The sequence below is a fragment of the Macaca nemestrina genome, chromosome 7, assembly GCF_043159975.1.
Source record: "Macaca nemestrina isolate mMacNem1 chromosome 7, mMacNem.hap1, whole genome shotgun sequence".
Taxonomy (NCBI): Eukaryota; Metazoa; Chordata; class Mammalia; order Primates; family Cercopithecidae; genus Macaca; species Macaca nemestrina.
In genome coordinates this window covers 158214148-158236179 of record NC_092131.1, presented here as the reverse complement: position 1 = coordinate 158236179, position 22032 = coordinate 158214148, and the positions used below count along the sequence as shown (strand labels likewise).

General features: G+C 44.5%; 1 protein-coding gene across 1 annotated transcript; it reads right to left on the bottom strand.

Annotated features, from left to right (window-relative positions):
* Positions 1-136: 136 nt before the first annotated feature.
* LOC105491270 (microfibril associated protein 1) lies at positions 137-21939 on the bottom strand. Its single transcript, XM_011757499.2, has 9 exons — positions 21713-21939; positions 13042-13261; positions 10783-10912; positions 10336-10523; positions 9085-9193; positions 8822-8982; positions 5605-5764; positions 1225-1314; positions 137-1123 (listed from the first exon to the last, which is right to left on the bottom strand). The coding sequence occupies exons 1-9, from the start codon at positions 21789-21791 to the stop codon at positions 941-943; spliced, it is 1320 nt and encodes a 439-aa protein (XP_011755801.1). The 5' UTR covers positions 21792-21939; the 3' UTR covers positions 137-940.
* Between the last annotated feature and the right edge of the window lie 93 nt (positions 21940-22032).

Sequence of the window (22032 nt, the reverse complement as noted above, 5' to 3'; positions counted from 1 at the left end):
GCAGTTACAGACATTTCACCAAAAGAATTTGAAGGCCTTACCCTCATTCTGACTCTAGGATAATTTTTAGATTGTATCCCACACAACAGTGACTTGTACCTATGTTCATCTTTATGTATTTACCACCTCATAGTAATTATTTCCATTCATTTTTATCATACGACACTAAACTATTTGATTCTTCCAGTGGGACATTTAAAGGATGTGAAAGGCCTTGGTCTTCTCAAACACATCTGTATTTGCTCATGGAATAAATCCAGATGCAACCTAAAGCCCAGCTAGTACCTGAGCTTGTTTCTGACATCAAAGGGAATTATCAAAATGTGAAACACCTTCTGCCTGACAATTCTGTTATCTTTTACTTCAATAGGCAATTAATACTTGTCAGCCTGGACAATTTATTTCCAGTATCATGCTAAAAATCTCCTTGTTGTGTGATTCTTTTATTTCTTGACATGCACACATACGTGGATAAAAAAGTATGTACACCTAGAAAAATGGACTCCAAGAAAAATGGAAAACATGTTTCCATAAGCTTAGATTTCCTGGTATATTACTCCTAAACCTAAGGTAGAAGTAATGCATTGTTCAGTTACATGCCCACTTTTCTAACCCAAGCTAAGGGCTGGAAAAAGAAACTCAGAACAGTCCCAAGTAAATATGGGAAACCATAGTAGTGATAAAACCTAAGATTTCTCAGAAATAGTCTTAAGTGGGAAGCCTCTAATCCTACCTGGACAGTGCTTTCCTGTGGGTTTCTCAGCATGAGTCCAAACCTCACAAAGCACCTTCAAAGTCTGGGCTACCCAGTATCACAAGTATAGCAGTAGGTCCAATAGCTGGATACAGGGGCCAAGGAAATAATGAAAAAAACAAATCAGGGACCAGATGCTGAGACTTCCCCTTGTGTTCCACAGTTGGAAGAACATGCAGCTGGACCCTAGGTAGTTTTCCGCTTCTTGGCAGATGGCCGCTCAAATACATCGCGTACCCCAGCTGCCTTTTGTTTGAAGAACTTTGTGTTCTGGGCACTCTCTTGGCCCCAAGCTGAGTCAAAGGAGGTGGTATCTTGATCCACAAGGTGAGTGTATTTGGTGCGACCTGAGCGTCCAAAGTTCTTGACCTGAGGGAAGGACGGATCATAAGTTACACCACCAAACAAACCATGCCTCAGCTATCAATACATTACTTTTCTCTCTGTCATGTTATTAAAGTTCCCCATACCTGCATGACCTTAGGAAGAATGGTTTTATTGAAATGATCCTCCAGGGTAGGAGCGCTGAAATCTCTCTTGTATACTTCTTCATCCTCATCCTGTATAAAAAAAATCTTATCAATCTTGTGGCTTTATTTCCTATATATTCAAACCACAAATTTATTAAACTCTACAATGAGGGATACAAAGAAAGCAGAGGGTATTGAGCCTTTCTTCAAGAGCTTACATCTAACTGAAGAGACGATATTGTTTTTTTTTTTTTTTTTTTTTCCTAAGACAGATTCTCGGCCTGTTGCCCAGGCTGGAGTGCACTGGTGCAGTCTTGGCTTACTGCAACCTCCGCCTCCCGGGTTCAAGCAATTCTCCTGCCTTGGCCTCCTGAGTAGCTGAGACTACAGGTCCATGCCACCACACCCAGCTAATTTTTTGTATTTTTAGTAGAGATGGGGTTTCACCGTGTTAGCCCAGATGGTCTCAATATCCTGACCTTGTGATCTGCCCGACTTGGCCTCTCAAAGTGCTGGGATTACAGGCATGAGCCACCACGCCCAGCCAAGATGATATTCTTTTTCCTTTGTTGTATTGTCTTTCTCTCTCTTTTTTTTTTTTTTTCCCTGAGGCAGGGTCTCATTCTGATGTCCAGGCTAGAGTGCAGTGGTGTCATCACTGCTCACTGCAGCCTTGACCTCCCAGCATCAAGCGATGCTCTCACCTTAGCCTCCTGAGTAGCTGGGACTACAGGCACATGCAACTATGCCTCATTTTCTCCTTGAGTGTAGATGTGTCTTGAGGGTTGGCTTATTCTCTCTGCACTCAGTGTGTTAGTTTACTCATGTGACTTCAACTCTGCATAGGCCTCTCAAATCTCCAATCCTGGATTTTCTACTGGCTTTCATATATCATAAGTTGGATATTTTATTGGGACTTGAAACTCATGTCTAAAGTGAAAACCATTTATTAATACCTAACCTTTCCACATCAACCTCCTCTCTTTTACTTTTCTGTTAGTAGGACCAGCATACTCTTTGATTACCTAGATTCAAAACTGAATAAGTGTGCATTCGATCAGTTGCCACATCTTACAAACTCTTATCACCTGGGTTATTAGTTTTCCCTACTATCAGTCTTACATACTGTCATTGCACTGATGTTTCTAAACTGTAACTCATAATCTTTGCCTGGCCCAAAAAACTTCAGTGGTTCTCTATTAAATGAATGCAACTCCTAGGCTGGGCGCAGTGGCTCATGCCTGTAATCCCAGCGCTTTGGGAGGCCAAGGCAGGTGGATCACGAGGTCACGAGTTCAAGACCAGCCTGACCAACATGGTGAAACTCTGTCTCTACTAAAAATACAAAAAATTAGACCTGGTGGCGCACACCTGTAATCCCAGCTACACAGGAGGCTGGGGCAGGAGAATCGCTTGAACCCAGGAGGTGGAGGTTGCAGTGAGCTGACATCGCACCACTGCACTCCAGCCTGGGCGACAGAGTGAGATTTCATCTCAAAAATAAATAAATAAATGAATACAACTCCTCTGTGTAGTAATCAAGGCCAAATATTATACAGCCTTAATCCACCTTTTCAGTTCTCTTTGCCACTTCCCTTCACAGCTGATGCTTTCTGCCTCCACTCCTGCTGGTCTCCACCTGGAATGTCTTCCCAGCACTGAATGTCAAAAAGTCTATACATCTTGGCCGGGCACAGTAGCTTACGCCTGTAATCCCAGCACTTTGGGACACTGAGGTGGGCAGATCACCTAAGGTCAGGAGTCCAAGACCAGCCTGGCCAACATGGAGAAACCCCGTCTCTACTAAAAATACAAAAACTTGGCCGGGCGCGGTGGCTCAAGCCTGTAATCCCAGCACTTTGGGAGGCCGAGACGGGCGGATCACGAGGTCAGGAGATCGAGACCATCCTGGCGAACACGGTGAAACCCCGTCTCTACTAAAAAGTACAAAAAAACTAGCCGGGTGAGGTGGCGGGCGCCTGTAGTCCCAGCTACTCGGGAGGCTGAGGCAGGAGAATGGCGTAAACCCGGGAGGCGGAGCTTGCAGTGAGCTGAGATCCGGCCACTGCATCCCAGCCTGGGCGACAGAGCGAGACTCCCTCTCAAAAAAAAAAAAAAAAAAAAAAAAAAAAAAAAATACAAAAACTAGCGGGGTGTGGTGGTACACGCCTGTATTCCCAGCTACTTGGGGCACTGAGGCAGGAGAACTGCTTGAACCCAGGAGGTGGAGGTTGCAGTGAGCTGAAATCACGCCACTGCACTCAAGCCTAGGTGACAAAAAACCAAAAAACAAAAAAAACTATACATTTTAAATGCTTAAATGTTACAACCTTTATGTCAACCCTTTCAATCTTCTACCAAATATAATATCTCTCTCGTCAGAACTCCTACAGTACTTGACTCTTACTTTTGTTACAGTGATTATGTATTCTCGCTAACAGTGCTAAACAGTTAACCTTTGCATAGTATATGCACTAAAGGTTACCTACTCAATGAAATAAACAACATTAGTAAGGCTGGATCCAGTTGATCTTGCCTGTAATCCCAGCACTTTGGGAGGCCAAGGTGGGAGGATAGTTTGAGCTCAGGAGTTTGAAACCAGCCTGGGCTACATAGCAAAACCCCATCTCTACAAAATAAAAAAAAATAATTAGGTGTGGTGGCACACACCTGTAGTCCCAACTACTCAGGAGGCTGAGGCAGGAGGATTGCTTGAGCCCAGGAGAATGAGGCAGTAGTGAGCCATGACTGCACCACTGCACTCTAGCCTGAGTGATAGTAATATCACAATGCTGTGATACAGATTTATAAACCCATATGCTGAAGGAATTAAAAATACCACTATCTTGTTTAAGAAAGACTTTTAAAAAAAATTTCTTTTGAGACAAAGTCTTGGTCAGCCACCCAGGCTGCAGTGCAGTGGCACGATCACAGATGACTGCAGCCTCAACCTCCCGGGCTGAAGCAATCCTTCCACCTCAGCCCCTCGATAGGTGGCACTATAGGCATGCACCACCACGCCTGGCTAATTTTTGTATTTTTTGTAGAGATGGGGTTTTGCCACATTGCCCAGGCTGAACTCCTGGGCTCAAGTGATCTGCCGGCCTTGGCCTCTCAAAATGTTAAGATTACAGGCATTAGCCAATGTACCCGGCCCACCAAAGGACTTTCACATACACTTTTCTCATGTATCTTAACTAGCAATGAACTGCTTCTCTAAGAAGCTTAATTATTAAAGCCGTGAATTGCTTAAGCAAAGAAACTTTATGACCGAAGCAGTACAAGAATTCATAATCTCCACTGAATAGAAAGCCACATCTGCTGGAAAACTACGTAAGCAGACAGTTCCTGCTAATCAGATAGACCTGAAACTGATTTTGGAGGGTGGTAGGGAAGCTACCACTGAAGTTTTAACAGCATCTGCAGTGAAAGGCAGGAATTCAGTTGCAGTCGGGATATTTAGAATTTGCCACACAGCACTTGAAAACGCTAGTCTAGTTTTTGGTACAAACTGCTTTAACACTAGGAAATTATAATAAACCATACAGGATTAACAGATTGCTATTTTGATCTTAAGTCTTTATATGAAAAACAAAGATGATGGCCCTCCACCTAATGGTTACAGAATAAACCATTCTTTTGTTTAGTTACTCTTGGGTACTGTCAGTTCAGAATGAAGTGAACTTTCTACCACACAAAAGTGAATTAATGTAAAGCTATTTGCAGAGTTTGGTTTTCACAAAGTGGAGGACCTAACTCGTCCCCTATCTATACAGATCACTTCTCTATTTCATTTCATCAATTTATCTAAGGCTGAGGACAATGGCTCATGCCTGTATTCCTAATACTTTGGGAGGCTGAGGTGGAAGGATTGCTTGAGGTCAGAAGGCTAAGACTAGCCTGGGCAACATAGTGAGACCTGGTCTCTACGAAAAATTTTAAAAAATAGCAAAAAAAAAAAAAAAGTGCCAGGCATGGTTGTGCATGCTTATAGTCCCAGCTACTCTGGAGGCTGAAGCAGGTGTATCCCTTAAGCCCAGGAGGTCAAGGTTGCAGTGAATTATAATCGCACTACCATACCCCAGCCTGGGTGACAGCAAGACTCCGTCTCTCAAAACAAACAAACAAAAAAAGGCTATTGCATCATTTCCTCTTTTTGAGAGTTGGAGCCAAAAGAGAGAACAGTTGATGCTACTTCTATAATCCAATTGCTGATGCTTTTCTCTGAGTTTATATTGTTCAGAAGGAAAAAACAAATGAGAAAGCTGACCATTGGCAAGTGGAAATAACATTCCAGAACATTCTTGAAGAGAAAAAAGAATTCAAAGTTTCTGAGTTATTCCTACTGCCCAATTTTCTGACTCTCTTTTCACTTCTTACCATGAAGAAGGCACCCCGGTGATAATACTTCTGTAAGAACTTATATTTGCCCTTAACGGCTTTGTTGGTAATGACTTTGCCATTTGCCCGAAGTTCAGCTCTCCTCTCTTCCTCAGTCAGGTTTCGCATGCGTTCAATTTCTGCTTTCTCCTTCTCAAGCCTGTCCAGGGAGCAAAACAATTTATTGGTACTGTTACAGCTTTAGAAAGACCAAATTATCAAAAATAACAGTCCCATGTTATTTCAAGTATTAGTCACCTTCTTTAATTCTAGTCATTGCCTATTAGGAATCAAGATCAAGAGCTCAATAAACAAAAGGGTGAGTTAGTCTTCATTATGTTTGCCAGACTAGGTATTGCCAACTTCCAGAAGTTGATTCTAGCTCTTTTGACATTCAGACATACTATTATTGCTGGGTTTTGCAACATTACGAATTCTCTTTCCCTAAAAGGTCTTCTTAGCTTAAAAAAAAAAAAAAAATCAGTGAATTTAAAATAACTGTCCAAGGCTTTGCTGGTATTCCTTTATGTAAGTGTATCATAATCATATAGGTGCTTGCATGTCACAAACCAAAGATTACCATCATTAATTAGATTGCAGTAACTTTTTTTTTTTTTTTTTTTTTGGTGACGGAGTCTTGCTCTGTTGCCCAGGCTGGAGTGCAGTGGCGCCATCTTGGCTCACTGCAAGCTCTGCCTCCCGGGTTCACGCCATTCTCCTGCCTCAGCCTCCCAAGTAGCTGGGACTACAGGCGCCCGCTACCACACCCGGCTAATCTTTTTGTATTTTTAGTAGAGACAGGGTTTCACTGTGTTCACTAGGATGGTCTTGATCTCCTGACCTCATGATCCGCCCACCTGTGCCTCCCAAAGTGCTGGGGTTACAGGCGTGAGCCACTGCGCCCGGCCAGATTGCAGTAACTTTTTAGCCAGTGTTGGGGAGAGAGGGGGTGATATCCCTTTTCTCCAAAAAAATGCATATACACACATAATTTTGTGTACAATTTTATTTTATTTTTTATTTTTTTGAGATGGAATCTCATTCTGTTGCCCAGGCTGGAATGCAGTGGCACAATCTCGGCTCACTGCAACCTCTGCCTCCCAGGTTCAGGCGATTCTCCTGCTTCAGCCTCCTGAGTAGCTGGGATTTACAGGCGTGTACCACCATGCCTGGCTAATTTTTGTATTTTTAGTACAGACGGGGTTTCACCATATTGGACAGGCTGGTGTCAAACTCCTGACCTTGTGATCTGCCCACCTCGGCCTCCTAAATTGTTGGGATTATAGGCATGAGCCACCATGCCCAGCCTTGTGTACAATTTTAAAGGGCACTTGGACTCCTACTCCTTCAGGTCCAGGATAAAAACCTTAGAAACTACAGGCTGAGGGCCAGGCGTGGTGGCTCATGCCTGTATTCCCAGCACGTTGGGAGGCCGAGGCGGGTGGATCACTTGAGGTCAGGAGTTCAAGGCCAGCCTGGCCAACATGGTGAAACCACGCCTCTATTAAAAATACAAAAATTAGCTGTGTGGTGGCATATGCCTGTAGTCCCAGCTACTTGGAAGGCTGAGGCAGAACTGCTTGACCCCCAGGGGGTGGAGGCCAAGATTGCGCCACTGCACTCCAGCTTGGGCGACAGAGTGAGACTCCGTCTCAAAAAAAAAAAAAAAAAAAAAAAAGGAAACTACAGGCTGAGGATGGAGTTATCTATTTATTGTGTGTAGCTCATATTGAGGCAAGATTTCTTTTTTTCTTTTTTCCAGATAAGAGTGTCACTCTGTCACCCAGGCTGGAGTGCAGTGGTGCTATCTCAGCTCACTGCAACCTCTGCCTCCTGGGTTCAAGCGATTCTCTTGCCTCCACCTTCCAAGTAGCTGGGAGTAACATGCAAACACCACCACACCTGGCTAATTTTTGTATTTTAGTAGAGAGAGGTTTTCACCATGTTGGCCAGGCTGGTCTCGAACTCCCAGCCTAAAGTGATTCGCCTGCCTCAGCCTCCCAAAGTGCTCGGATTACGGCGTGAGCCACCACGCCCAGCCTAGAGTTATCTATTGATGGTTTCCTTTGTAATCCGGGATTACCCTCTTATACCTAATAATTTATAGGAATGAGTGATGCAGCTCAGAAATGATTCTGCTTGGGCCGGGCGTGGTGGCTCACGCCGTAATCCAAGCACTTTGAGAGGCCGAGGCAGGTGGATAACCTGAGGTCATGAGTTCGAGACCAGCCTGACCAACATGGTGAAACCCTCTCTCTACTAAAAATACAAAAATTAGCCAGGTGTGGTGGCACATGCCTGTAATCCCAGCTACTTGGGAGGCTGAGGCAGGAGAATCACTTGAACCCAGGAGGCGGAGGCCACAGTGAGCTGAGATTGTGACACTTCACTCTAGCCTGAGTGAAAAGCAAAACTCCATCTCAAAAAAAAAAAAAAAAAAGATTCTGCTCTAACATAGTGTAGGTTATTTAAGTGCCACAAATGCTTCCCCTCACAGTATGCATGCCCCTTTTCAAAAAGTATGACTTTGCTGCTTCTCCTATCCAGAGGTGGAGTCTGTTTCTCCACCTGCTTAAAGCTAGGTTGGCCTTGTGACTTGCTTTGACCAATATGTGGCAGGATTGATGTATGAGTTCTGGAACCTAAGTGTCAGAAGACCTTGCCCTCTTAGAATGGTACCGAGACTACTATGTAAGGAAGGCAGTCTAACCCAATGAAGGATAAGTGAGGCATCCTAACTGATAGCCACCACCTACTACTAGACATGTGAGTGAAGCCCTTTTAAGTTTCTAGCCCAGTCAACTGTCTAGCTGGATACAACGACATAAGTGAGCCCACGTGAAATCAGTAGAGGAACTGTTCAGCCAACCTCCAAAATTGTGAAAAGTAATTGTTTTTTCAAGTCACTCAATTGTGGGTTGGGTTGTACACAGTAAGAGATAACTGCTAACAGTTACTAATTTTTGTGTCTACTAGGAAACTAAAGGGAGCACTGGCTGGCACTCTATTATGGACACACATCGACAAAGTGTGTTTCTCTTCCCTGATTTCACTGTAACAAGTGAAACTCACATTCCAATTATAGGAAACTCACCCAGCAGCAAGAACTCTAAAGATGGCCAGAATGGAACTCACAGTAGGTAATGAGTCTCAGAGCTATCCTACTAGAAACCTGTTCCACTAGCAGCATTAACTCTAGGCTCATCTTTTTACTCACGCTTCTCGATCTTCTCTGTCCCTCTTGATTCTTTTTAGCTCCCGAACTTTCCATGCCTCATATTCCTCCTCGTCATTTTCATCATCAGTATTGAGTGCATCCAGTGCAGCCAAGGATCGCTTGTTCTCTTCCAGCTCTTTCTTGGTTTCCTCTTCGACAATCTGGATAGGGAGAACAATTCGGCTTGGACTTCCTTACTCTCCTCAGACAAACCTGATTACACTATTTTCTTGTACTCAATCCTTGGAACCACTCCCCAGTACCTTGAGTGTGTACTTGCGCCTCTCCTCTGCCAGGCGTTTTGCTTCCTGCTCCAGCTCCTTCTGTTTCAATGCTTCAGCTTCACGTTCTTGAACTGTCACTCGGTCCTTCCTGCATCACAGAGGTCCTGTTAATTGCCTAAAGTCCTTAGAGTGGAGTGCTTTGTTCCCCTAGACCTAGTCCCATCCAAATGAGACGAAACCAAACTCTTTGGCTCTATTATTTTCAAAGAGCAAAAAACGTTGAGTCATCCCAGGTCTTTTTTTTTTTTTTTTGAGATGGAGTCTCACTCTGTCTCCTGTGCAGTGGTGTGATCTCAGCTCACTGCAACCTCTGCCTCCTGGGTTCAAGCAATTCTTTGCCTCAGCCTCCCGAGTAGCTAGGATTACAGGCGCCTGCCACCACACCTGGTTAATTTCTTTGTATTTTTAGTAGAGATGGGGTTTCACCATCTTGGCCAGGCTGGTCTTGAACTCCTGACTTCGTGATCCACCTGCCTCAGCCTCCCAAAGTGCTGGAATTACAGGCATGAGCCACTGTGCCCAGCCATCATCCCAGGACTTTGGAGCACTAAAATCATGTTCATCTTTGAGAACTGCCTGGACAGCAAAGAACCTGCTGGCCTGTAAGTAGGAGGATTTCTAGCCATCAAGAAAGGAATAGGAATCTGCTCGTTGAGTTTAATTTTGTGTTTAAAAATATATGGCCTTGGCTGGGCGCGGGGGCTCATGCCTGTAATCCCAGCACTTTGGGAGGCTGAGGAGGGCGGATCACCTGAGGTCGGGAGTTCGAGACCAGCCTGACCAACATGGTGAAACCCCCTCTATACTAAAAATACAAAATTAGCCAGACGTTGTGGTGCATGCCTGTAATCCCAGCTACTAGGGAGGCTGAGGCAGGTGAATCGCTTGAAATCGGGAGTTGGAGGTTGTGGTGAGCAGACATGACGCCATTGCACTCCAGCCTGGGCAACAAGAGCAACACTCCGTCTCAGAAAGAAAGAAAGAAAAAAAAAAAGGCCTTGGACAGATATATGCTCTATAACTGAAAAAAAGAGATGTGAAAACAAACTCAGGTTCTCTGCTAACACCAAGATACTCCTCAGCAGCTCGTCTGGCAAGGCTACAGCACTAGCAAAAGCACTTTCACTCAGTGCTTAGATTTCAGAATAGCACAACAGAAAACAGACTTTTGTTTCCACGCCTGGAAAGTGGTAATTAAGTGGATTCAGATATGGCTCGTGAGATACTTACTTTCGAATGAAGACTGGCTTAAGGCGAGGCTCCATCTCATCTTCACTGTCTGTGTACTCTTCATACTCAGACTCTGATTCTGACTCCTCTCCAGAACGTCCCTCATCTTCCACTTCCATGACTTCCATCTCTTCATTTTTTCTCTCCTGTGCTCGCTGACGCATCATGCCACGCCGCCGTTCTATTTCCTGTGAAGTCATATATGTAAGCCAGTCAGTCAAATGGCCTATGGCTTTTTGTTTTAGTCTCATCAAACCCAACAAATTCAAATGTAAAAAAATACAACTTAGTACCATTCTATTTTTAGTCCTATCCCAACAAACAAGGAACATGATCAGAGTCCTGCCAAAAGCAGTGATCTCATGTTTTTAAGGCTTCAACAAATGAGCACAGGTGTCAACTTTTTCTTATATCCAGAAAAAAACTTCCCATGTTCCTTTATCATACCTCATCATCAATCTCCTCCTCCTCTTCTTCACTGCTATCTTCTCGTTCCATGCGCCAAGCATCTCCTTCTACTTCTGAGTCACTCTCTCCTACCACTTCAGGTTCCACTATTTTCCGATGTCGAGCCAATCTGATAAACAGTATCTCCAAATGTAACACCAATGTCATAAAAATGAACTAGCATCAACCGCATTTCCACAGCCACACAGTACATTATGTTTGCCTTCATTAATACTGAAGTCTTTTTTTTTGAGGCAGGGTCTTGCTCTGTCACCCAGGCTGCAGTGCAGTGGTGCGATCTTGGCTCACTGCAACCTCTGCCTCCCAGGCTCAAGTGATCCTCCCACCTCAGCCTCCTGAGTAGCTGGGACTATAGGCATGCCAGCACACATGACTAATTTTTGTATTTTTTGTAGAGACGGGGTTTTACCATGTTGCCCAGGCTGGTCTTCAACTCCTGGACTTAGGCAATCTGCCCGCCTTAGCCTCTTAAAGTGCTGGGATTACAGATGTGAGCCACCATGTCCATCCAATATTAAAGTATTGAGGTGGGGGAAACTGAGGTGCAGATTAAAGAAACTAGACTAGGATGTCAGAGCAAATAGTCAAGTTTGGCCTGAAATACTAAACGTATGTTGAGGCATCCTAAGGCACCACAGCAAGCCAGCAAACTCATAGGGATGCATTGGGATTTTTTTTTGAGACAGAATCTCACTCTGTTACCCAGGCTGGAGAGCAATGGCGTGATCTTGGCTCACCACAACCTCCCCCTCCCAGGTTCAAGCGATTCTCCCTGCCTCAGCCTCTTGAGTAGCTGGGATTACAGGCGTGCACCACCACACCCGGCTAATTTTTGTATTTTTACTAGAGAGGGGGTTTCGTCATGTTGGCCAGGCTAGTCTTGAACTCCTGACCTCAGGTGATCGCCTGCCTTGGCCTCCCAAAGTGCTGGGATTACAGGCGTGAGCCACCGAGCGTGGCCTGCATTGGGATATTTTCAATAGCTCAAGGTAATTCAGTTTCAACATTAAGTCATATTACATTCCTTTTGAGAATATCGTATCTTCGTGAAATTGGGTTTTGGTGGCTGCTGTGGTAAAAAGTAAGTACAGTGTGAATATCAATATAAAACAAGACATGAAAAAGTGACAGTGCTGATTCCAAGGTCTGCAAGGCTGTCAGTGTCCAATAGGCACACAAATTCCACTAGTAACTGTGGTTATGTGAGAATGAATAAAAGTGTTTTTTTCCCCATGGGCACTGTAATTTTATTTTTTTCTTTTTCTTTTTTTTTTTTTTTTTGAGACGGAGTCTCACTCTGTCACTCAGGCTGGAGTGCAGTGGCATGATCTCGGCTCACTGCAACCTCCGCCTGCCAAGTTCAAGCAATTCTCTGCCTCAGTCTCCCAAAGTAGCTGGGATTACAGGTGCCCACTGCCATGCCTGGCTAATTTTTTTGTATTTTTAGTTGAGATGGGGTTTCACCAAGTTGGCCAGGCTGGTCTTGAACTCCTGACCTCGTGATCCACCTGCCTCGGCCTCCCAAAGTGCTACGATTATAGGTGTGAGCCACTGCGCCCGGCCATGGGCACTGTAATTTTCAAGTGGCAAAGTTATTAGGACATAAATACTTATTAAGTTACTTGGCTCTAACTACTTACTAACTAAAATAAACAGAACTGTTTTGGCCCAGGAGCTCTGTGAAAAAACCCCTGGGACAATTATGAACGGTGAAAGTTCAGGACCCCTGGTCTGCTCTATTAAGGTAATGTCTCAATCAGTATATAACATACAAAATCCCTCACTGGGAGACTTTCTACAATGAGACCTTTATGAGGTCTTTTCTCCTGCTTCAGTGTCATTTCCCCTTATTAGCATTTAGAATAAGCAGATGTATAAAATCAATTTACCAAAGTTTATAAAACATCTTTGTGCTAAAAAGACTCCCCTCAACAGCCAACGAATGGTCTGTGTTTTCTATTCCCGTAAGGAGTTGAGTAGGTCCTTTAGGCCAGAAGTAACCTGCTGTTTTCTGAAGCTGCCACTTTGTAACTTTGGTCATGTAACTTTCTTAGCCCCTTTGTGCTCTTAGTTTCCTCCTCTTGTGAAATGGGGATAATAGCACCTATTTCATAAAGCTATTGTATGGATTACAAGAATTAGCAAATGTCAGCTACTTGGCAGTACTATTCAAGTATTAGCTATTATTATTAAGCTGTAGAGGTTCATGTTCAAGTAAAACACAATCACAGACATTACCTCTCTTCCACATCTTCACTAATACGGTTCTGTAAACGCCGTAGCCGGGGGTCACTAGATGAATCCTCCTCCTGTTCCTCAGGCTCTGCTTCTTGTTCTTTGGCTTTCTTAATGAACTGAAATTCTTCATCTTCCTCATCTGAGGACTCCATAGGGGCATAGTCTGGCCTCTTTCCGGACACATAACGCTTTACCTTCACTTTTTCCATTGAAATCTCACCTGGGTGAGAAAAATAACTTATGTTTCAGTAGCCTGTTTCTCAATGTGCTTCATCCCATTATGGCCTTTGCAAATAGAGCCCTTTATTCATAGTAGACAAGAGTCTAAGCAGGAGAAGAAAAGAGCCACTACCCAACCATCTATTCATCTAATAGTGTTTTCCTACAAAGGCCAAGTCACGAGACTGCCTCCTTGTGAAAGCCAACACTGATGATAATGAGGCTTACCTTGAGTACAATGAAGTGGAGGAAGGCAGGCAGTGAAACAGTAGAAAAAAGTCCCCCGCAAAAAGGCAGACTGCATCCATCACAAATTCATGGCATCCCACCTCAACTATACCCTTAAACAAATTATTTGTAATAGTGCCCACCACATAGTAAGGATGATTTCTGCAGGAACATAAAACTAAAATGCTGCTCAGGCATTCTTGTAGTTCCCTCTGGGATTTCCACGGCAGCCTTTATAACATATTACCACATGACTCAATATTCTAATCTTACTTATTTCTACCTTCTTTTCCTTTACCTTATGTGTTATCAAACCTGCAAGAGTAGGTAATCTGTTATAAATACAATTCTTTTTTTTTTTTTTTTTTGAGACGGAGTCTCGCTCTGTCGCCTAGGCTGGAGTGCAGTGGTATGATCTCGGCTCACTGCAACCTCCGCCTCCTGGGTTCAAGTAATTCTCCTGCCTCAGCCTCCTGAGTAGCTCGGACTAAAGGCATGCGCTACACCATGCCCAGCTAATTATTTGTATTTTTAGTAGAGATGGAGTTTCATCGTGTTAGCCAGGATGGTTTCCATCTCCTGACCTCAAGATCTGCCCACCTCGGCCTCCCAAAGTGCTGGGATTACAGGCGTGAGCCATAGCACCCAGCCTACAAATATAAACAATTCTAGTGAACAAAGAGAGACAGTGAAAACTAACCAACTTATTTTATGAGTATAACCTTGATAACCAAATTGGACAGTTCAAAGGAAAACTTTAGGTGGATTTCACTTACAAACACAAATACAAAAATATTAAATAACATAAGAGCAAATTTATCCCAGCGATATAAAAACTACCAAAAAAAAAAACCCGAAACAAAAAACCCCTAAGCCAACACAACTTATTAGAATTTAGCTCAAGACTACAAGAATAGTTTAACCTTAGAAAATTAATGAGGGGGCCAGGTGCGGTGGCTCATGCCTGTAATCCCAGCATTTTGGAAGGTTGAGGCAGGAGGACTGCTTAAACCCAGGAGTTCGAGACCAGCCTGGGCAACAAAGTTAGACCTTGTCTTTACTAAAAATAAAAAAATTAGCTGGGCATGGTGGTGTATGCCTGCGGTCCCAAGCTACATGGGAGGCTGAGGTGGGAGAATCACTAGAGTCCAGGAGGTTAAGGCTGTGGCGAGCCGTGACCACAGCAAGGCACTCACTTCAGCCTGAGTGATACAGTGAGAACCTGTGTCAAACACAAAAATATATATAGCTGGGCACAGTGGCTCATGCTTGTAATCCCAGCACTTTGGAAAGCCAAGATGGGCAGATCAGTTGAGGCTACGAGTTCGAGACCAGCCGGGCCAACATGGCGAAACCCCCTCTACTAAAAATACAAAAATTAGGCTGGGCGCGGTGGCTCAAGCCTGTAATCCCAGCACTTTGGGAGGCCGAGATGGGCGGATCACGAGGTCAGGAGATCGAGACCATCCTGGCTAACACGGTGAAACCCCGTCTCTACTAAAAAATACAAAAAACTAGCCAGGCGACGTGGCGGGTGCCTGTAGTCCCAGCTACTCGGGAGGCTGAGGCAGGAGAATGGCGTAAACCCAGGAGGCGGAGCTTGCAGTGAGCTGAGATCGCGCCACTGCACTCCAGCCTGGGCGGCAGAGTAAGACTCTGTCTCAAAAAAAAAAAAAAAAAAAAAAAAAAAAATTAGCCAGGATGGTGGCACACACTTGTTAATCCTAGCTACTCAGGTGGCTGAGGCAGGAGAATCACTTGAACCTGGGAGGTGGAGGCTGCAGTGAGCTGAGATCATGCTGCTGCACTCCAGCCTGGGCAACACAATAAGACTCTGTCTTTAAAAACAAAAAAAAAAAACCCAAAAATATATATGTAGATATAGACAATGGGAGGGAAGCGATATACTATTTTTACTTTTGTAAATTTCATTTTTATTTGTTATTTTTTAAAAGGTAGAGAAAGGGTCTTGCTATGTTGCCCAGGCTGGCCTTGAACTCCTGGCCTCAAGTGATCCTCCAGCCTCAGTCTCCCAAAGTGCTGGGATTGCAAATGTGAGCCATCTCTCCCAGCCTACTATTTTTTAAAGTCACATTTAGTTTTTTTTTTTTTTTTTTTTTTTTTTGAGACGGAGTCTCGCTGTGTCTCCCAGGCTGGAGTGCAGTGGCGTGATCTCGGCTCACTGCAAGCTCCGCCTCCCGGGTTCACGCCATTCTCCTGCCTCAGCCTCCCAAGTAGCTGAGACTACAGGCGCCCGCCACCACGCCCGGCTAGTTTTTTTTGTATTTTTAGTAGAGACGGGGTTTCACCATGTTAGCCAGGATAGTCTCGATCTCCTGACCTCGTGATCCACCCGCCTCGGCCTCCCAAAGTGCTGGGATTACAGGCTTGAGCCACCGCGCCTGGCCTAAAGTCACATTTAAAAAAAAAAATAGATACAGCAGACTTTATAGTTAATGATAAAACAATAGAACCATTCTATTTATGTATTTATTTATTTATTGAGATGAAGTCTCACTCTGTTGCCCAGGCTGCAGTGCAGTGGTACGATCTTGGCTCAAAACTGCAACCTCCGTCCCCCGGGTTCAAGCAATTCTCCCTGCCTCAGGCTCCTGAGTAGCTGGAATTACAGGCGCCCACCATATGCCTGCCTAATTTGTGTATTTTTTAGTAAAGACAGGGTTTCACCATGTAGGCCAGGCTGGTCTTGAACTCCTGACCTGAGGTGATCCGCCAGCCTCAGCCTCCTAAAGTGCTGGGATTACAGGTGTGAGCCACCACGACTGGCCAGAAGCATTCTCTATAAAAATCAGTGGGCATCCAGCTGGGCGTGGTGGCTTACGCCTGTAATCCCAGCGCTTTGGGAGGCCGAGGCGGGCGGATCACAAGGTCAGGAAATCGAGACCATCCTGGCTAACACAGTGAAACCCCGTCTCCACTAAAAATACAAAACAATTAGCCCGGCGTGGTGGTAGGTGCCTGTAGTCCCAGCTACTTGGGAGGCTGAGGCAGGAGAATGGCGCGAACCTGGGACCTGGAGCTTGCAGTGAGCTGAGACAGCACCACTGCACTTCAGCCTGGGCGACAAAGCAAGACTCCGTCTCCAAAAAAACAAAAACAAAAACAAAAAATTAGCCAGGCGTGGTGGCACACACCTGTAGTCCCAGCTACTCGGGAGGCTGAGGCAGAAGAATGGCATGAACCTGGGAGGCGGAGCTTGCAGTGAGCCGAGATCACACCACGGCACTCCAGCCTGGGCGATAGGGCAAGACTCTGTCTCAAAAAAAAAAAAAAAACCCAAAAAAACAAAAAACAAAAACAAAAACCCAGTGGGCATCCTAATGTTGTCCCTATCACACCTTCTAGTCAGCACTGTATTATGGTTCTAATTTGGGCAATAAGGTAAAGTTATAAGGATGTTAAAGGAAGAAACTGTCATAATTTGCAGATTATATGGTTGTCTTTGTAGAAAACACAAGATAACAAATAGATTAAGCTAAAAGAGTTCAGAAAAAATGCTAGATAAAAAACTTATTTCTAAAAATAAGCATACCTGTACATTAGCGACATATAATCAGAAAGTACAATTTTATTTTTATTTATTTATTTTCTTGAGACAGGGTCTCACTCTGTTGCCTAGGGTGGAGTGCAGTGGCGCAATCATGGCTCACTGCAGCCTCAACCTCCTAGGCTCAAACCGTTCTCCTGCCTCAGCCTCTGAGCTACTCTGAAGTAGCTGGGACTACAGGCGGGCAACACCATGAAGGTCTAATTTTTTTTTTTTTTTTTTTTTGAGACGGAGTCTCGCTCTGTCGCCCAGGCTGGAGTGCAGTGGCCAGATCTCAGCTCACTGCAAGCTCCGCCTCCCGGGTTCACGCCATTCTCCTGCCTCAGCCTCCCGAGTAGCTGGGACCACAGGCGCCGCCACCTCGCCCGGCTAATTTTTTGTGTTTTTAGTAGAGACGGGGTTTCGCCGTGTTAGCCAGGATGGTCTCGATCTCCTGACCTTGTGATCCGCCCGTCTCGGCCTCCCAAAGTGCTGGGATTACAGGCTTGAGCCACCGCGCCCGTCCGAAGGTCTAATTTTAAAAAATTTTTTGAGGCCGGGCGCGGTGGCTCAAGCCTGTAATCCCAGCACTTTGGGAGGCCGAGACGGGCGGATCACGAGGTCAGGAGATCAAGACCATCCTGGCTAACACAGTGAAACCCCGTCTCTACTAAAAAATACAAAAATCTAGCCGGGCGAGGTAGCGGGCGCCTGTAGTCCCAGCTACTCGGGAGGCTGAGGCAGGAGAATGGCGTGAACCCGGGAGGCGGAGCTTGCAGTGAGCTGAGATCCGGCCACTGCACTCCAGCCTGGGCCACAGAGCGAGACTCCGCCAAAAAAAAAAAAAAAAAAAAAAAAAAAAATTTTTTTGTATAGACAAGGTCTCACTATGTTGCCCAGGCTGGTCTTGAACTCCTGGACTCAAGCGATCCTCTTGCCTAGGGTCTCCCAAAGTGCTGGGATTACAGGCATGAGCCACCATGCCTGACATATTTTCTACTTTTTGAGAAAGGGTCTCACTCTGTTACCCAGGCTGGTGTGCAGTGGCATGATCACAGCTCCTGCAGTCTCAATGTCCTGGGCTAAAGTGATCCTCCCTCTTCAGCCTCCCAGTAGCTGGGACTACAGGCAGGTACTGCCCAGGTAATTTTATTTTTTTGTAGAGCATTGTATTTTTTGGGGTCTCGCTATGTTGCCTAGGCTGGAGAGAATACAGTGTTAAAATACCATTAACAGTCACAAGTAATCTATAAGATACTGAGGAATAAATCCAACAAACAATGTACAAGGATTTTAGGAGGAAAAATATATAATTTTATTGAAAGATAAAAAAGATCTAAATAAACGGAGAAATATTTCATGTTCAAGGATGAGAAGATGGCAACTGCACCTGAATTAACCTATAAATGTATAATCTATCATTTTAATGCAATTCCATTAAAAGTTGTCTCCAGGCTTATTCCAAAATCATATGGAAGAATAGGAGGCCCCAAAACACCAAGACAATGCTGAAGAAGAATAAAACTGATGGGGGCTGGGAAGGAGGGGTGGGGCGTAGTTTACCAGATATGTCACTGACCCAGGAAGTACACAGAGATCAATGGAACAGAGTAGAGAGAAGAAAAACAAACTTATATGAGAACTTGAGTATACTATAGGAATGGCATTAAAAGTCAGTAGAGAATGGATGGGCTAATCCGTCAACTGAGAAGGGACAACTGGCCAACCATATAGTAAAATTAGACCTCTAACTTCTACCACAGACACAAAAATTCCAGATGGATTAAAGACCCAACTATGAAAAACATATCTTAAATATTTACACTCCTTACTGGACTGTAAGCTTCCTAACTTATAATCTGTCTTGTATAAGTGTGTATTGAATTCAATTTAATATATACAAACACTCAGAAGATAGAAAACCTTTACAATATGAGTATCTGTGATCTCAGTGCAGGGAAGGATTATTTTTTTTTTTTTTTTTTTTTTTTTTTTTTTTGAGACGGAGTCTCGCTCTGTCCCCAGGCTGGAGTGCAGTGGCCGCATCTCAGCTCACTGCAAGCTCCGCCTCCCGGGTTTACGCCATTCTCCTGCCTCAGCCTCCCGAGTAGCTGGGACTACAGGCGCCCGCCACCTCACCCGGCTAGTTTTTTGTATTTTTTAGTAGAGACGGGGTTTCACCGTATTAGCCAGGCTGGTCTCGATCTCCTGACCTTGTGATCCGCCCGTCTCGGCCTCCCAAAGTGCTGGGATTACAGGCTTGAGCCACCGCGCCCGGCCAGGGAAGGATTATTTTTTAAACGATATACCAAAAAACAAGCTAAAACTATAAAAGATCAAGTTGATAAATCTGGTAATACTAAAACTAGAAACATCTGTGTAAGAGAAGACTCCATAATTAAAAGACAAGCCAAAAAATGAGGAAAAGGATACTATAGATTTGGAATATATAAAAACAAAGCAAACAAAGTGGGTGACTGACAGAAACAGGTAATTCATAGAAAAGAAAACCTAGAGAGTTTATTAGACACATGAACAAGATGCCCAGCATTGGCTGGGCACAGCAGCTCACGCCTGTAACCCCAGCACTTTGTGAGGCCCAGGCGGGCGGATCACCTGAGGTCAGGAGTTTGAGACCACCCTGACCAACATGGAGAAGTCCCATCTGTACTAAAAATATAAAATCAGCTGGGTATGGTGGCCCATGCCTGTAATCCCAGCTACTCAGGAGGCTGAGGCAGGAGAATCGCTTGAACCCGGGAGGAGGAGCTTACAATGAGCCGAGATGGTGCCATTGCACTCCAGCCTGGGCAACAAGAGTGAAAAAAAAAAAAAAAAAAAAAAAAAAGCCCAGCATCACTAGTAATCAGGGGAATGCAAATTAGAATAATGACATACCATTTCAACACCTGTCAGATTGGGCAAAAAATGTAAAAATTTGGTATAACCAAGTGTGTAGATGATGAATATATGGGAAATAAAGCTCTTAGGTTCTCGAAGTTTGTTTTCTTTCTTTTCTTTTTTGAGATGGAGTCTTGCTGTGTCGGTCAGGCTGGAGTGCAGTGGCGTGATCTTAGCTCATTGCAACTTCTGCCTCCCAGGTTCAAGTGATTCTCCTGTCTCAGCCTTCCAAGCAGCTGGGATTACAGGCGTGTGCCATCACACCCGGCTAATTTTTGTATTTTTAGTAGAGACAGGGTTTCACCATGTTGGCCAGGCTAATCTTGAACTCCTGACCTCAGGTGATCCACCTGCCTCAGCCTCCCAAAGTGCTGGGATTACAGGCGTGAGCCACCAAGCTGGGCCTTAATTTTTAATTTTATCTGTAGAGATGGGGGGGGGGTCTTGCTATGTTGCTCAAGCTGGTCTTGAACTCCTGGCCTCAAGTGAGCCTCCTGCCTCAGCCTCCCAAAGTGCTGGGATTACAGGTGTGAGCCACTGTGCTCCACAAATTCTTATGTTCTTACAACTTACTTTGAGGAGCAATTGGCAGCAGGTACTAAATAATGCTAGTATTGGCTACAGAGTGACAAATGCAGAACTGTTTTTTTTTTTTTCCTTTTTTGAGACAGAGTCTCACACTGTGGCCCAGGCTGGAGGGCAATGGTGTGATCTCTGCTCACTGCGACCTCCACCTCCCGGGTTCAAGCAATTCTCCTGTCTCAGATTCCTAAGTAGTTGGGATTACAGGCACCCACCATCATACATGGCTAATTTTTTATATTTTTATTAGAGACGGGGTTTCACCATGTTGACCAGGCTGGTCTCGAACTCCTGACCTCAGGTGTTCTGCCCGCCTCAGCCTCCCAAAGTGCTGGGTTTACGGGCAGGAGACACCATGCCTGGCCGCAGCACTTTTTTAAACAACCGGACAACCACCTGCCCCTCAATAGGGAATAAACTGTGGATTACACTTTATTTTATACAATGGAATTCATAAGCTGTTAAGATGAATGAATTAGATGTATAGGGATTAAAAGATAATTCTTAAAAGCCATGTTGAGACTAGACACGGTGGCGTCTACTTGGGAGGCTGAGGCAGGAGGATAGCCTGAGCCCCAGGAGTTCGATTCCAGCCTGGGCAGCATAAGTAGACTTCTACGGACAGCAAAAAAGGGACCGTATCCCGCACAAAGCCCTGCCAACAAGCAGTCTCTATCTATCTATCTATCTAGTCTGATATTATGTATATATTCTGCTATATTCTGCTATATACTTAAGTTCCTAATTATTAGATTTATATATACTTAGTTCCTTAGTAATTATTAGACTAACAATACATATATTCTAGTATTTATATGTAATTAGTGATATTATATTCTAATCATTACATATATTAGAACAAAATCATATTCTAGAATACATGTATTAAACATATATATTCTGATATATACTTAATTTCCTAAGTAACGAATATTTTAATATATGTAATATACATTATATATATGTAACACAAGTCTAAGGAATTTGTGGAGGCTAAGAGAGGTGCTTGCTGAATATGAAAGCAGGCCACAGGAACAAGATTGGATGCAAGGGGATGGGGGTGGAAAGGTCCAAGAATCTGGGAGCCAGATCTTAAGAGCTGGAGGGGTTGGAGTGGTGTGTCCCAGAGGTCTGGAGGTTGCTGGGGCCGAAAGGGGTTAAAATTCGACTGGGAAGAGGGTGTCAGCACCGTACCTTTCTCATTGCGAACTGGGACGGCCCCAGCCGTAGACTGAATGGGCGGTTGCTTCATGAGAGCGCTTGGGACCGACATGTTGATGGCAGCGACGGTGATTCCCGAAACTTGACTAATTCCAAACAGTGAACACCAACAACGTCAACGAAGAGAAGAAATTCCTTCCACCTAAGTCCACGAACACAGCTGCGCGACTGATAGAGAAACTACTTACGGCTGAGCTAGATAAACCGGAAATACGTGACGAGAGGATTGTGGGATGGTGGAGGACGTTTGGGCGCCCACAGCTAGGACGTTGAGTGTGTTTCTGCGCATGCTC